The following is a 12496-nucleotide window of genomic DNA, read 5'->3' as shown; positions in this document are numbered from 1 at the left end:
TGATTTGAAATGTTGATGATTAAAAATGTTGCACACAATCAAATCCAGAAATTACATACATTACGTTGATCTTGTCAAATGCATGAAGCTATTTTCTTTTGCTCCACACACTGTTGTATTATATGTTTAAAAATTATGTAGAAGATAGAACAAAAAATTTCAATACATTTTCAATAATTTTTTTTTTCAATTTTCAAATATAGATTTCTGAGTGAATCTTCCTTAAGTTATAAGATATTTGAATTTTAGGTGTTATACAATTATCATTTACATTTATTACATTTAGAGTTTCAATAAATAAAAACTCATTGAAGTTATAATTTGTCTATGTAGAAGCATCGGTACCATCAACACCAACATCCAATGTCTTAATTTGAGTTGGATTATTAGCATTGTAATTATCATTATAATAGGGGCATCCAAAAATACTTCAATCTTTTTCAATTGTGATATTAATGAAGAAATATTTTACTTTCAATAATATTATGAACCTTCAAACCAATAAATTTTCATTATATAAAAAAGTAAATAAAAGATTAGACATGGATACTAAGCATCACAACTTATTTTAATTATATTATAATATTACTGAAAAAAATGACAAAACTAATAAAATAATTTTCTTAACTAATCAAATTTGAAAAGAGGTTAGAAACATAGAACACTTGTTTTAGATATAATACTCATACAACATATATATGAAAACCATACAACATGTCAACACCATCTAAATGAAATGTTGCAATTAAAGCTAAATAAGCATAGATTAATTATAGTAAGAAAGAAATCATCACAAAAAAACAAAAGCAGAAGTATCATCAAAGTTTTGTGACTTACTAAAAGTCTACATTAAAGAGATAATTTCATTTTCAGGTAATGAAAACTCTTTTCTTTTTAGATTTCTACTGGGTCAACAAAAACTTTAAATATTTGATGCTTGACCTCCTTGTCACAATGTGTAAAACCATCTCCAAATATATAAAAGAATTCTACTCCTCTGGTACTATTGATGCATATATTCTCCCAATTCAACAAAACATTATTTGGTTTGAACAATTCTCTTGTCAATTCCTTCAATAACTTATTCTTGAGTTTGGTGATGTGATTTATTGCCTCTTTTTCTGAACAATTTTGATTATCACCCATATAGCAAGAAATAGCTGAGGCGATTTTCCCATGGAGCCTCTCATCCTACATAAACATTAGAAATATGTTAATATTTAATATACATTAAAATTTATATCTATATTTAATGTTAATGAAAAAGGGGAAAAGAATCAAAACCTCAAAATCATGCATATCATCAGTTAACCGCATACACACTCGCATGATATGATAGAATCTAGAAGTATCAAGGTATATCTTCTCGATATCATCATCACACAAAATGTGAGATGCTAACAAGCAAGTATGTACCAATATTGGTCCAAATGATACACATTTTTCTGCAAACTTTATGTACTCATTATAGGTGGGAAAATATCCAGTTGTTTTCCATCGTGCTTCCTCAAAGCAAGCTTCTATATAATCTGCCCACTAAATGACAATACAATATACATGTTAAATCTATTTCAATATTTTTTTCCATGATATATAACTAATTCTATTTTTGAATATGATCAAAATGATTTTTTGTAAGGATACAAAGTACATATAATAATATTAAATTTATTGTCTTAATTTCATAGAACCTAAGTATAATGTCAAACCTACAAATAACTAATAATTATTTTTATTGGTAGTAATATATTACTTTTTAGCATAAACCTCAATAATTTTATTTATTTTTGGTAAAATATACATAACAACATGATAAATATAAGTTGGTGTGTTGTTACTTCTTTGGGATACTATATGATTAATACATTAACAAGTCTAAAATAACAATATAATTTAGTAATTTTATTTTGGTTCTCTATTTAATCATATTAATATCCATCAATCATCAAAATCAAGAATATTGTTAACTTTCTAGGTAAAAAGTGTCACATACTCATTACTCAACCCTTAATTTCTTTTTGTTAGTTTCATAAGGTTTCATTTCTATAAGATCTAATTATGTGGAAAACAAATTTAGTTGTGATTTCTAATGGCTCTAAAATTACACTAATCTAGCATCTAATCTAGTATTTATTTCACTAATCTAGCATCTAATCTAGTATTTATTTCACTAATCTAGAATTTAACCTAGTAATTATTTGATATTATTTTCTTATATAATGTACGTTGTGTATTCAAAAATAAATTAAAATCTTGGGCCTTGAAGAAGTATACATACTGCTTTTGTAACAAAAGGCATCATGTCACGTCCTTGCTTTTTAGTAGCATCACTTGTTAATTCATGAACTGTTTTGAAAACAAATTCAATGCATGTCTTGAGGTTGTTTGGAATGTCTTTAATAATAGAAATATCCCAACCTTGAGAAATGGCATCTGTAATACATTTGAGTTGCTCAAGTGTTGCATAATCATCAAAAATATCATCCAAGAGTGTGACAACACATGTGATTTTTGTCATAGCAATTCTACTTCTAGAAAGCTCCAATTTATCTGTTGAACAAACTGCCCAAAGCAAATATTCCATTGTTCGCTCCCTTGTTGCAACTAGCTTGGAGATGCCAGAATTCTCCCACCAACTACAACACAAATTAAGATTTATAAGAAAATTTTAAAAAATTAAAATAAATTTTAATTAATATAAATTTATAAGATTTATAAACTATTTAAAAATCATTTATATTGAAATATAAATTATATTTTAAAATTGAAATCATTCATTAGAAATTATAGTGTTATTCATCCTATTCATTCAATTTATTGTTATATATTTATAGAAATAAATATCTTATACAATTATTTAAAACAATCTTATAAATTAGGATATAATGGTATCATTAAATTATACACTACAATTGAGAAAAGTTGGATGAATAGTGAACCTCAACACAAACATTATTATATTTCAATCCGTTTAATTCTATTCAATTTGTTTAAAAGAGTGAGATATCTTGTGTGCATTATTCAAGTATTAAAGAATGGAGTAATATGTCTTAGAATATTACAAGAAATAAAACACTTCAAGTATCTCTTTGTTACCTTGAGAGTTCTTTCATCTCTAACTTGTACTGAAATTGCAGTATGTTAAAATCCAATTTTGCCAGCTCTAAAATTCTTTTGTCTTTCAACCTAAAGAAAACAATTAAATCTTATAGTTAACATATATAAGACTTTAAATATCTTAATAAAACAACAATATTTTGATTATACCTTTGCTTGTCTAACTCATATATTTGTATGAAATTTGGTGCCTCCCATCTAATAAAGGTACGAGACCATTCATATATGAGAGCATACTCCACCTATAAAATGAAAATTAAATATTTAAAAAAAAGTTAAAAATCATATATCAATTTGTGCTTTTCTACTATACATACATCGATCAGTATCTTAAATATGCTAAAATAACTGAGAAAAAAAAAAATGAACTTATTACCTCTTTCAGAAAACTTCTCTTATATGTATCTCCAGAATTTTCTAATAAGTTTTTTAGATATACAGCGCTAAAGGCTTTGGCCTCTTCCATAACAATTTCTCCAGAAAATGCTAAACCGGAAACTCTTAAAAGATTGAGCATACTTCTCATCACATCCTCTTCCTTAATATTATTTTCATCGTTATCATTGTTCTCTCCATAAAAAGTGAACTGCCCGTTATTGTCCTTGAAATTCTTCAATGTATCTTCTCATTATACATAAAAACAACTAATTAATCATTTTTCTAAATATGCAAATAAACGGTATTAATGATATCAATTTTTCACAATCTATATTGATTTTTGTCGCTGTTTCCGAATTCGATTATGTATGTTTTCTTGCATCAACATTTCAGATCACACCCTGTGATCCATCATCATGATATTAGAGAGCTCCATTTTCTACATCTTGAGCTCTCTAACATGCTGATGATGAATCACATAATATGATCTAAAATGTTGATAGAGAAAACACAGAATCAAATTAAAAAATAATAACAAGAATAAAAAAATAAAATATATCATAAACAGATTGAAAAGTATCTCGACTATTATTTGGGTACCTGCTGAGACATCATAACAATGTAGTCGAAGAAGTCTGAGTCCTAAAGCTGTGGCATTCAGATTCGGTCTACAACTTTCACATCCCAATCCTATCCCCACACTTCCATCCCAAGCTCTGCACCCACAAATTAACTCTCCTTGTTAATCTTTCCAAGCTTGCATAATCCATTGCAAATGAAAAATAGCAATAGTTCTGTCTATATATATGTATATAACAAATTACAATCTATATATTGACATTTTACAAACCGGTAAACGTAATCAAGAGCTTCTTTTATCTCAGCCTGAAAATATCGATCTATTCCGAGGCATTGCAATGCATCAATCATCTCAAGCCGCTCGATCAGATCGCAATCTCCAGTTTGCATTTGTTTTAAGAACATTTTCACTTCTTTCACCAGTGTTTCCACACGTTCGCGGTATTCAGATCCCTGAAAAATGCAAATCAGCAAAGAAGAAAAATTCCAGAAGATTATAGAAAGAAACAGAAATAGTTATTTACCGCGTTTGATGCTTCGATAGATTGCACAAAATCATCATCCCAATGATTGAGAGCATTAGATGGTATGGAAGAAACAGAAGAAATGTGGTCTCCCTTCAAATTAGACATCGCAGAAGCACTCGAAAATGGTTTAACTTCAAACTAAACAGATATTAGAAAAGTTTAATGCTTGTGCTCAACTTTACACGTACATTGCTATTTATAGTGCTTTTTAGTGTAAATTCAGGGTACGTGCAATCTGCTGCTGTTTTTGACCGCTTAGGTCGCTGGTGTGGCAGTTGATGTTTTTCCTTTGATCAACGGATGACATGGAAACACTATTTTTGTCTTATGTAAATGTAAAGAGTTTGATTTTTTTAGCTTTCTGCTTTATTGATTGAGTATTTGTGATTAGGTAGTAAAATTTGTATTTTTGTTTTTGATATTCAATGATATTGATTTGTAAATATTAGAAATATATATATATATATATTAATATTTTTGAATTTGTATAATATATGTAATGGTTTTTTTTTTAATGATAAATTGGATGATTTGAAATAAAAATTTATTTATAATTCATGATCATAAATTTTAACAAATAAAAAAATAATATTATTAATTAATATTGTTAAATTGCTGAAATTTGCATACCAATGTCAATTTTCATAAGTGGAATCAAATCATAAAGCTGATAATTGTAATTAAAAGATAACCAATATTTTTATACAATGTCAATATCGTAAAAAGTTCAATTATATTTAAAAAAGATACTTATCTCATTTCACCAAGTCAAGGCACATGTTATACAAAATTGAGCATATAAATAGTACATCAAGTAAAATCATTTGAATCTTATCCAATCCGAAGGGTAAATTTATGAAAATCTTAAAATTACAATAATTGCCTTAATATTAATTCAACGGACCCAGTTGCATTAGGTAATGAGATTGTGCAATCGATCCCTTCTTTAGTTTCTCAAGAAGATAATACGAAGCTTATGGCTCCCTTTACTCTAGCTGAACTGAAAGAGATAGTCTTCTCCATGCATCCAGAGAAGGCCCCAGGTCCGGATGGGTTTATGACACTATTCTTTCAAAAGTGTTGGGAGTTTATAGGGAATGACGTATTGCTAGCCTTGGAAGAATCTAGTAGAAATAGGTCTATTCTTAGAGAGCTTAATACTACTCTTATTGCTATCATTCTGAAGGTGGATAATCCTACTTCGTTCTCAAATTTTCGTCTGATTGCCTTGTGTACTACTTCATATAAAATCTTTACTAAGGCAATTTTGGTTAGGCTATCTAGGCTCCTCCCTCAGATTGTCTCCCTAGAATAGGGAGGATTTGTTCCTAGTCAGGAAACATCTGAAGGTGCGATTGTAGCTCACAAAGTTCTGCACTCCATTTCTCAACAAAAGGTTCCGGCTATGATAGTTAAGCTAGACATGCTGAAGGCTTACAATTGGGTCAATTGGCAGGCTCTCAGGGTTGTTTTATATCATCTAGGCTTTTCATGATGCTGGGTTAAGTGGGTGTTTTCTTGTATATCTTCTGCTCACTTTTCAGTTTTCGTTAATGGTTCCCCATTAGGGTTTTTTGCTTCCTCTCAGGGACTTAGGCAAGGGGATCCTTTGTCTACTTTTCTATTTATCCTTTTGGAAGAAGCATTAAGTAGGGCCATCTCTAGTGCTACAGCTTCTGGTTTGTGGTCAGGTATTAGAATAAATGGCCTCCCTTCTCCACAATCTCATTGCTTGTTTGCAGATGATACGCTTCTGTTCGGGGCAACCTCTCTAAGGGAGGCTCGTGTTATAAAGAAAATTATCTATGATTATGCATTTTTTTCTAGACAAAGTGTTAATAATCATAAATCCAAAATATTTTTTGTGAATGTCTCCCCTCTAGTTAAAAATAGACTCGTCTGCTTTTGGAGTTTTCAAGTTGGGACTCTTCCATGTGTATACCTAGGCATTCCTTTTTTTCCAAGGTTGGATAAGGCTTCCTTTTGGAACAAAATTATTCATTCAATATCCTCCCGAATCTCTTCCTGGAATCATAAGTGGCTGACGATGGCTAGTAAAATTCTTTTAATTAAGTCAGTTTTGAATGCCATCCCCACATATTTGACGTCCATTTTGCAGGCTCCCCCCCAAGTTATTAAGAACATTAGGGTCTCCCTTAGGACCTTTCTTTGGAATGACAACTTGGGTGATAAGCCCAGCATTCCTCTCTTGGCTTGGGACAAAATTTGTCGTCCCAAAGAGTTGGGGGGTGCAAGCATTTATAATTTAGTTGCTCAGAATAAGGCTTTGGGGGCAAAATTGGTTTGGAAGTTATATGCTAACCGTCATAGTAAATGGGCTGCCATCATGTTTGCTAAGTATTTAAGGGGTGCTTCCAGAGAAAGGATTTTTACTGCTTCATCTCTTCCAAAAGGTTTGGCTAATTGGAAGTTTTTGGTTTCATGTAGGATGGTTATTTTACCACATCTATTCTGGGTTGTCAATAATGGGAAGAAAGTCAGGTTTTGGGATGAAGTCTAGAATGGGCACTCTACCCTTTCAGCTATCTGAGACTGGTCCCCTTTGTCTGGTATTCTATTAGAATTTTGGGGGCCTTTTGTTGGCGATTATTTTGACATTGTCTCCTCTGGTCCTTGTGTGATTGTGAAATGGAAGATTATCCCTCCCTTGTCAGTTGATATTAATCTTATTTTGGCTTTTGTGGAAGAACTTCACAAAAGACCCCTTGTTTTCCAAAATAAAGAGGACTCCTTGGTTTGGATTAAGAGTGTTTCTGGTTCTTATTCAGTTAAAGAAGGTTATAATTCTTTAGTTTAGACTTCTCCATCCCCTTGCTAGCCTATTAAGCTTTTTTGGCACCCGGCTTGTCTACCTAAAGCAGGGTCGTTTGCTTGGTTGGCAGTCCAAGATAAGGTTCTCACTAGAATGCACTTGGACAGACTTGGGATTACGGTTGTATTTCCTTGTAATTTTTGTGGTCATTGTATGGAATCCATGGATCATCTTTCCTTGTTTTGTCCATTTGCTTCTGAGTGCTGGTATTGGTTATTTGGCATGCTTGGCTGGTCTTCTGTGATAGGTCCCAATCTTTTTTTGCATTTCATGGCCTGGCCCTTATTGTTTTCCTCATCATTCTATTCATCCCTTTGGGTTGTGGCCCCATCACTGGTAATTTGGAATATTTGGCTAGAAAGAAATTCTAGAATTTTTAATCATAAAAATGCCACTTTCTCTGAAGTAATTGGTAAAATTCAAACCTCCATCAGTGAGGTGGTTCTTTTGTTCATTCATAAAAACTTAGATAATCTCAGGTCTTTCTCTCATTAGGATAATCAAGTTACTTGGAGATGGTCTGCACTTCATTTTTTGCCTTCCCATGGGGTTGTATCAGGAGGTCTATCTTCTCTGGTTAAATGAAAATTGGTCAGATGGACTCCCCCTCCATTCCCTTCATTCAAACTTTAGTTTGATGGAGCCTCAAAGGGGAATCCGAGAAAGCCTAGTATTGGAGTAGTTATTTTTTATCATTCTTCAAAAGTCATCAAAGCTGTGGGTAAACAAATTGGACATGGTACCAACAACACAACTGAGTTTCAGGCTTTATCCTTTGGGCTTGATATCGCTCTTTCATTAAACATTAAAGACATTATTATTGAAGGCAATTCCATGGTCGTGTTTCAAGCAGTGGTAGCCAAGAAATTTCTATCTTGGCATCTTCAATATTTCTTAGATCACATTCTTTAGCAGTTAAAAAGCTTTTCCACTTTTTCAATTTGTCATTGTTTTAGGGAGATCAACATCATTGCAGATTTTTTAGCAAATAAGGCTATTGTGGAGGGTGTCGATTTCCTGGAGGTCTCTCTCTCGGACATTCCTGCATCTTGCATGAACATGCTTTCTTTATAGGTGGTTGTGCTTCTTGAAATCCTACTCCACTATCTATGCTTCGTTAGTATATGTAGTAAAGATGTTGGCCTTCATGACAATTTTGTGCTATTGATATCTTATGTTAGATTTCATTCATGGGGTAGGAAATTGGTTGGGTTTCTTCTACTAGTTTGATTAAGCACTTGTTTTTTCCTCTTCTCTTCATTTGGTATCATGGTCTATCAGTGATTCAAGTAGTTGTTCTAATGATTGGGGATATTATGCTATTCGCTGGCTTTATCATTGTCTGATCATCCTCATATTAGCAAGTTTCTTTCATGATGTGATAATTATGACATGGTGATCCCGTTCTTAGTTATATCGATTGTTGGTGGGCACTTATGGCTATCATTCGATCTTTGTCTTACTTTTCACTCTAACATCATGTTCTATTTTCTATGGAGAATTCTTTCCAAATTCGGTGGATGGTGGCTTTTTCTGAGGAATTGGAAAGAGCAATTAATGTGGTATTGTAGAGGTTTTCTTATTTTGTTATTTATTGCTTTGGTTACTACTTTGGATTATTCTTTGGTTTGGTCTCATCCTCCTCCCTGAGGGTCTTCAATATCCTTTCCTGCTTCTTATTTGGATCTGTCTATGTTTTCTCACCATATTTGTGATGGCAGGATCTCTTATTCTTGGTTCTCTCATGGCTCTGAGTTTTGTTTTCTTCAGAGCTTTGGATTCTTGTGATGTTTAGATAAGCAAGATTTTGGGGTGATGGCTCTGATTTATTGGTGGACATTCTTGAATCCATCTTTAGATGCTCCCTATTAGACTGATTCTTACAGCTTCCTTTATATCTAATGCGGATGGCAATGCATTGCAATGTATCTGGGGGGTTTTGGTATGCCTATGGGATTTTTGTAATGGGTAGATAGGCTTATGTTTTCTTGAGCAATACTGAAGGGTTTTCTTACTGGTTCTCTCCCTTCAATGCTCTTTGAACCAGACACATGTACAAATATATATAATCAATATAATTTTAGTGGTCTCATCCACTTTTATAAAAATAAAATAAAAAATTATATGAACCTAATTTTCAAATGGTCAATAAATTTTGTAGATTATCCTCAAGCTTCAACCAAAATAACTGAAAATAAATTATACTATTTTGAAAGATATATATGAATTTTTAAAAATTCTACAAATAGACAAAAGATATTTTGGATTTTGCAGGAATCCAAACCCACTTACAGAATACTACAAATAGATACAACACAAACTAACAATAGTCTACCATCAGCCAAACACCATAAACTAGGAAATAAACAATTAGTCAAAATAGCCATAAGGTCAAAGCCATCATACAAGAAAGCTCACAGACACATAGGCAAAGGGTTTGGCAAGGCTCCCATAACCATAAGACCCAGTAAAATAAAAAAATATCATAAAGAAAACACCTAAGTGACTAGATTTTGAAAAGGCTCTCATAACCTTCAAAATAAGGGCAATAGATGTTCCTCTCATGCAACCTATAACATGAATATGAGCACCAACAAAGGGTTTTGAGAAGCTCCCATAACCATAAGGAAAAAGTCTCCAAAATCTGCCTTATAGAAAGTTCCCACCTCTCCTACAAATACCATCTCCACCTCAATAGAAGATTCCCCCACCTCAATATGGTCGATAGAAGAAGAAAACAATAGTTAAAAGAGCCAAACTTGAGCCTTCCCTACTTCCATATAGTCAAGGAAATGAAACGAGGAAATGAAATGGAGTAGCTAAAGTCCCCTTATAGAAGCTTCTAACCTCTCCCACAAATTCATTCTCCACCTCAAAAGGAGACACCTCCACCTCAATATAATTAGCAACATATGAAGAAAGGAGAAGAGAAGTCCAAACGGTTACCTTGACTACAAGAAGATTTTCCACCACTATAGGTGAAGAATCCACTTCCATAGGAGAAACATGGAAAAAGACCAAGGAAAGAGCATCACCAGCCAATTTATGAAAAAATAAAAAACTTAAAACTACTAGGCTCCAACTTTACTCACAAGGTCAAACTTCTCCTCAAAAGAAGAGAAAACCCCTAACAAAAATTAGAGAAAACTGGCAAAATGAATCAAAGAGAAATTGAAGAAAACAAAAAAATTCCCAACAAGATCAACAAATGGGAATAGAAAAATAAACATAGAGTAAAAACATTCCCCATAAATAAATCAAGAGATAAACCACAGAAGGGGTAGAAAAATCCTCATCCACACATGCTAGAGAAAACCCTAGCACATCCACCACAAAAACCATAGGTTCTTACAAAATAAGATAACTCCACCAATGAACCCTTTGCCAAAAGTACAGTGTCTTGAACAACCAAAACAAATAGCCACCCATCAAACAAGGAAAGACTAGTGAAGAACTGAATAAAATAAGCAACACCACTAAAGCGACCCTATATAGAAGCCAACATTAGGACAATAAAGTGTTGCCCCCAAAAAATAAAAATTAGATCTAATATCTCTATCAAAATGGAGAAAACCCAAAATGGATTGAATGAAATGATTCCCCCACACAAACATTGATAATGGAAACCATAAGAAATACATCCCTAGTTGGATCTGGCTCGCCATCACACCCAAAAACCCTACCTTTGTCTCTTGACCTAGTTTCCCACAAAGCAAAATAAAGTATCCAAACTAGAGAAGACTAGAACACAAAGAAATGCACAATGGGGGTAACTAAGAAAATGACAACCTATAGAACATACATAGACAAAGACCTAGTTGTAGATCCACCCTCAGACAAAGACTTAGTTGTGGATCCATGCTCATCTGCATCATCACCTTCCCCATCTATGACCTCTCCCTCCTCCAAAGAAACCCTCACACCCACTCCACCAGATCACAACTCTTCCCACCTCTGCACTCCTTTTAATATTAATTTGTATGTTGCAGAAAAGTATGTTATGATACAGAAAATATTGTTAATCTACAATTTTATCTTGTTTAAGAACAAATATCCATTATATTTACCAATACTATGACAAAGATTTTTATTTTAGATTATAAGCACTACTTGAAAAGATAGAGGTGAACATTCAAGGTTGACATCTGTATAAAAAAAGTCTTTATACATATGTGCATTCAACTAGCCAATCTCAAAAAATGATGATAAGTTCAAACAAAATATTTTATAAAATAGTCCCATATAAATATAAATTTATCTATGTTAATAATATCACATATTTCTATTTTGCTAGTTTTTTCCTACCATTTTACTTGTTATTCCCCTATTATTTTTTTGGGGTAATTTTAGACCATATTATATACATTCAACATGACTCAATTCACATGTGAAATGTCAATAATAAAATCATGTGCAACTTGTGAGAAACTCTATGAGAATAGATATGTATAGGAAAAAGTAGTTCATGTATGTCATCCATTCAAAAAGGTGTATCACATATTAATCGTATTAAAAAATATTAGAATGTATTATATAAACTATTAACCTATTAATATTTTAAAATATGTTTATAAGAATTCAACATTAGATGGATTTATAGTAGATCTAATTTGTTAATAATATGATACTTTCATAAGGTATAGAATCCAGCATGTAATTAAAAGTAGTAATGCATGCTAATTTAAATTAGCACGTTGATAAAGTGTAGCAATAATAGAACTTTTTACCAAAGACAAGAAATATAATTTTTAAACTATAGTATAATTTTGTAGAAATGTATATTTAATGACCACCACTTGATAGAAACATTATCCTTCTATATTTTAACTAGATCAAAAAGAACACTAAATATTCATTTCTTGACTCCCTTATCATGATATGTGAAGCCATCTCCAAATGTATAAAAGCATTTAACTCCCTTACTGGAGATTGAAGTATAATTTGTCCCATTCAAGTAGAAATTTCTTCGGATTCAGAAATTCCTATGTTAATTCTGTAAGCAATTGGTCAAAAAGGTTCTTGATATGAATTAATGCCTCTTCTTCAGAATATCCGAGATGAT

General features: G+C 32.1%; 1 protein-coding gene across 1 annotated transcript; it reads right to left on the bottom strand.

Annotated features, from left to right (window-relative positions):
* Positions 1 to 729: 729 nt before the first annotated feature.
* Positions 730 to 4771, bottom strand: LOC131068933 (alpha-humulene synthase). Its single transcript, XM_058004214.2, has 9 exons — positions 4599 to 4771; positions 4346 to 4527; positions 4096 to 4211; positions 3494 to 3738; positions 3268 to 3359; positions 3097 to 3186; positions 2279 to 2636; positions 1285 to 1536; positions 730 to 1191 (listed from the first exon to the last, which is right to left on the bottom strand). Exons 1-9 carry the CDS (start codon positions 4704 to 4706, stop codon positions 895 to 897), a joined length of 1740 nt encoding a protein of 579 aa, XP_057860197.1. The 5' UTR covers positions 4707 to 4771; the 3' UTR covers positions 730 to 894.
* Between the last annotated feature and the right edge of the window lie 7725 nt (positions 4772 to 12496).

The sequence above is a fragment of the Cryptomeria japonica genome, chromosome 7 (genome assembly GCF_030272615.1).
Source record: "Cryptomeria japonica chromosome 7, Sugi_1.0, whole genome shotgun sequence".
In the NCBI taxonomy this organism is placed as follows: domain Eukaryota; kingdom Viridiplantae; phylum Streptophyta; class Pinopsida; order Cupressales; family Cupressaceae; genus Cryptomeria; species Cryptomeria japonica.
The sequence above is the reverse complement of the archived record's forward strand: the minus strand, read 5'-3'. Positions and strand labels throughout refer to the sequence as shown.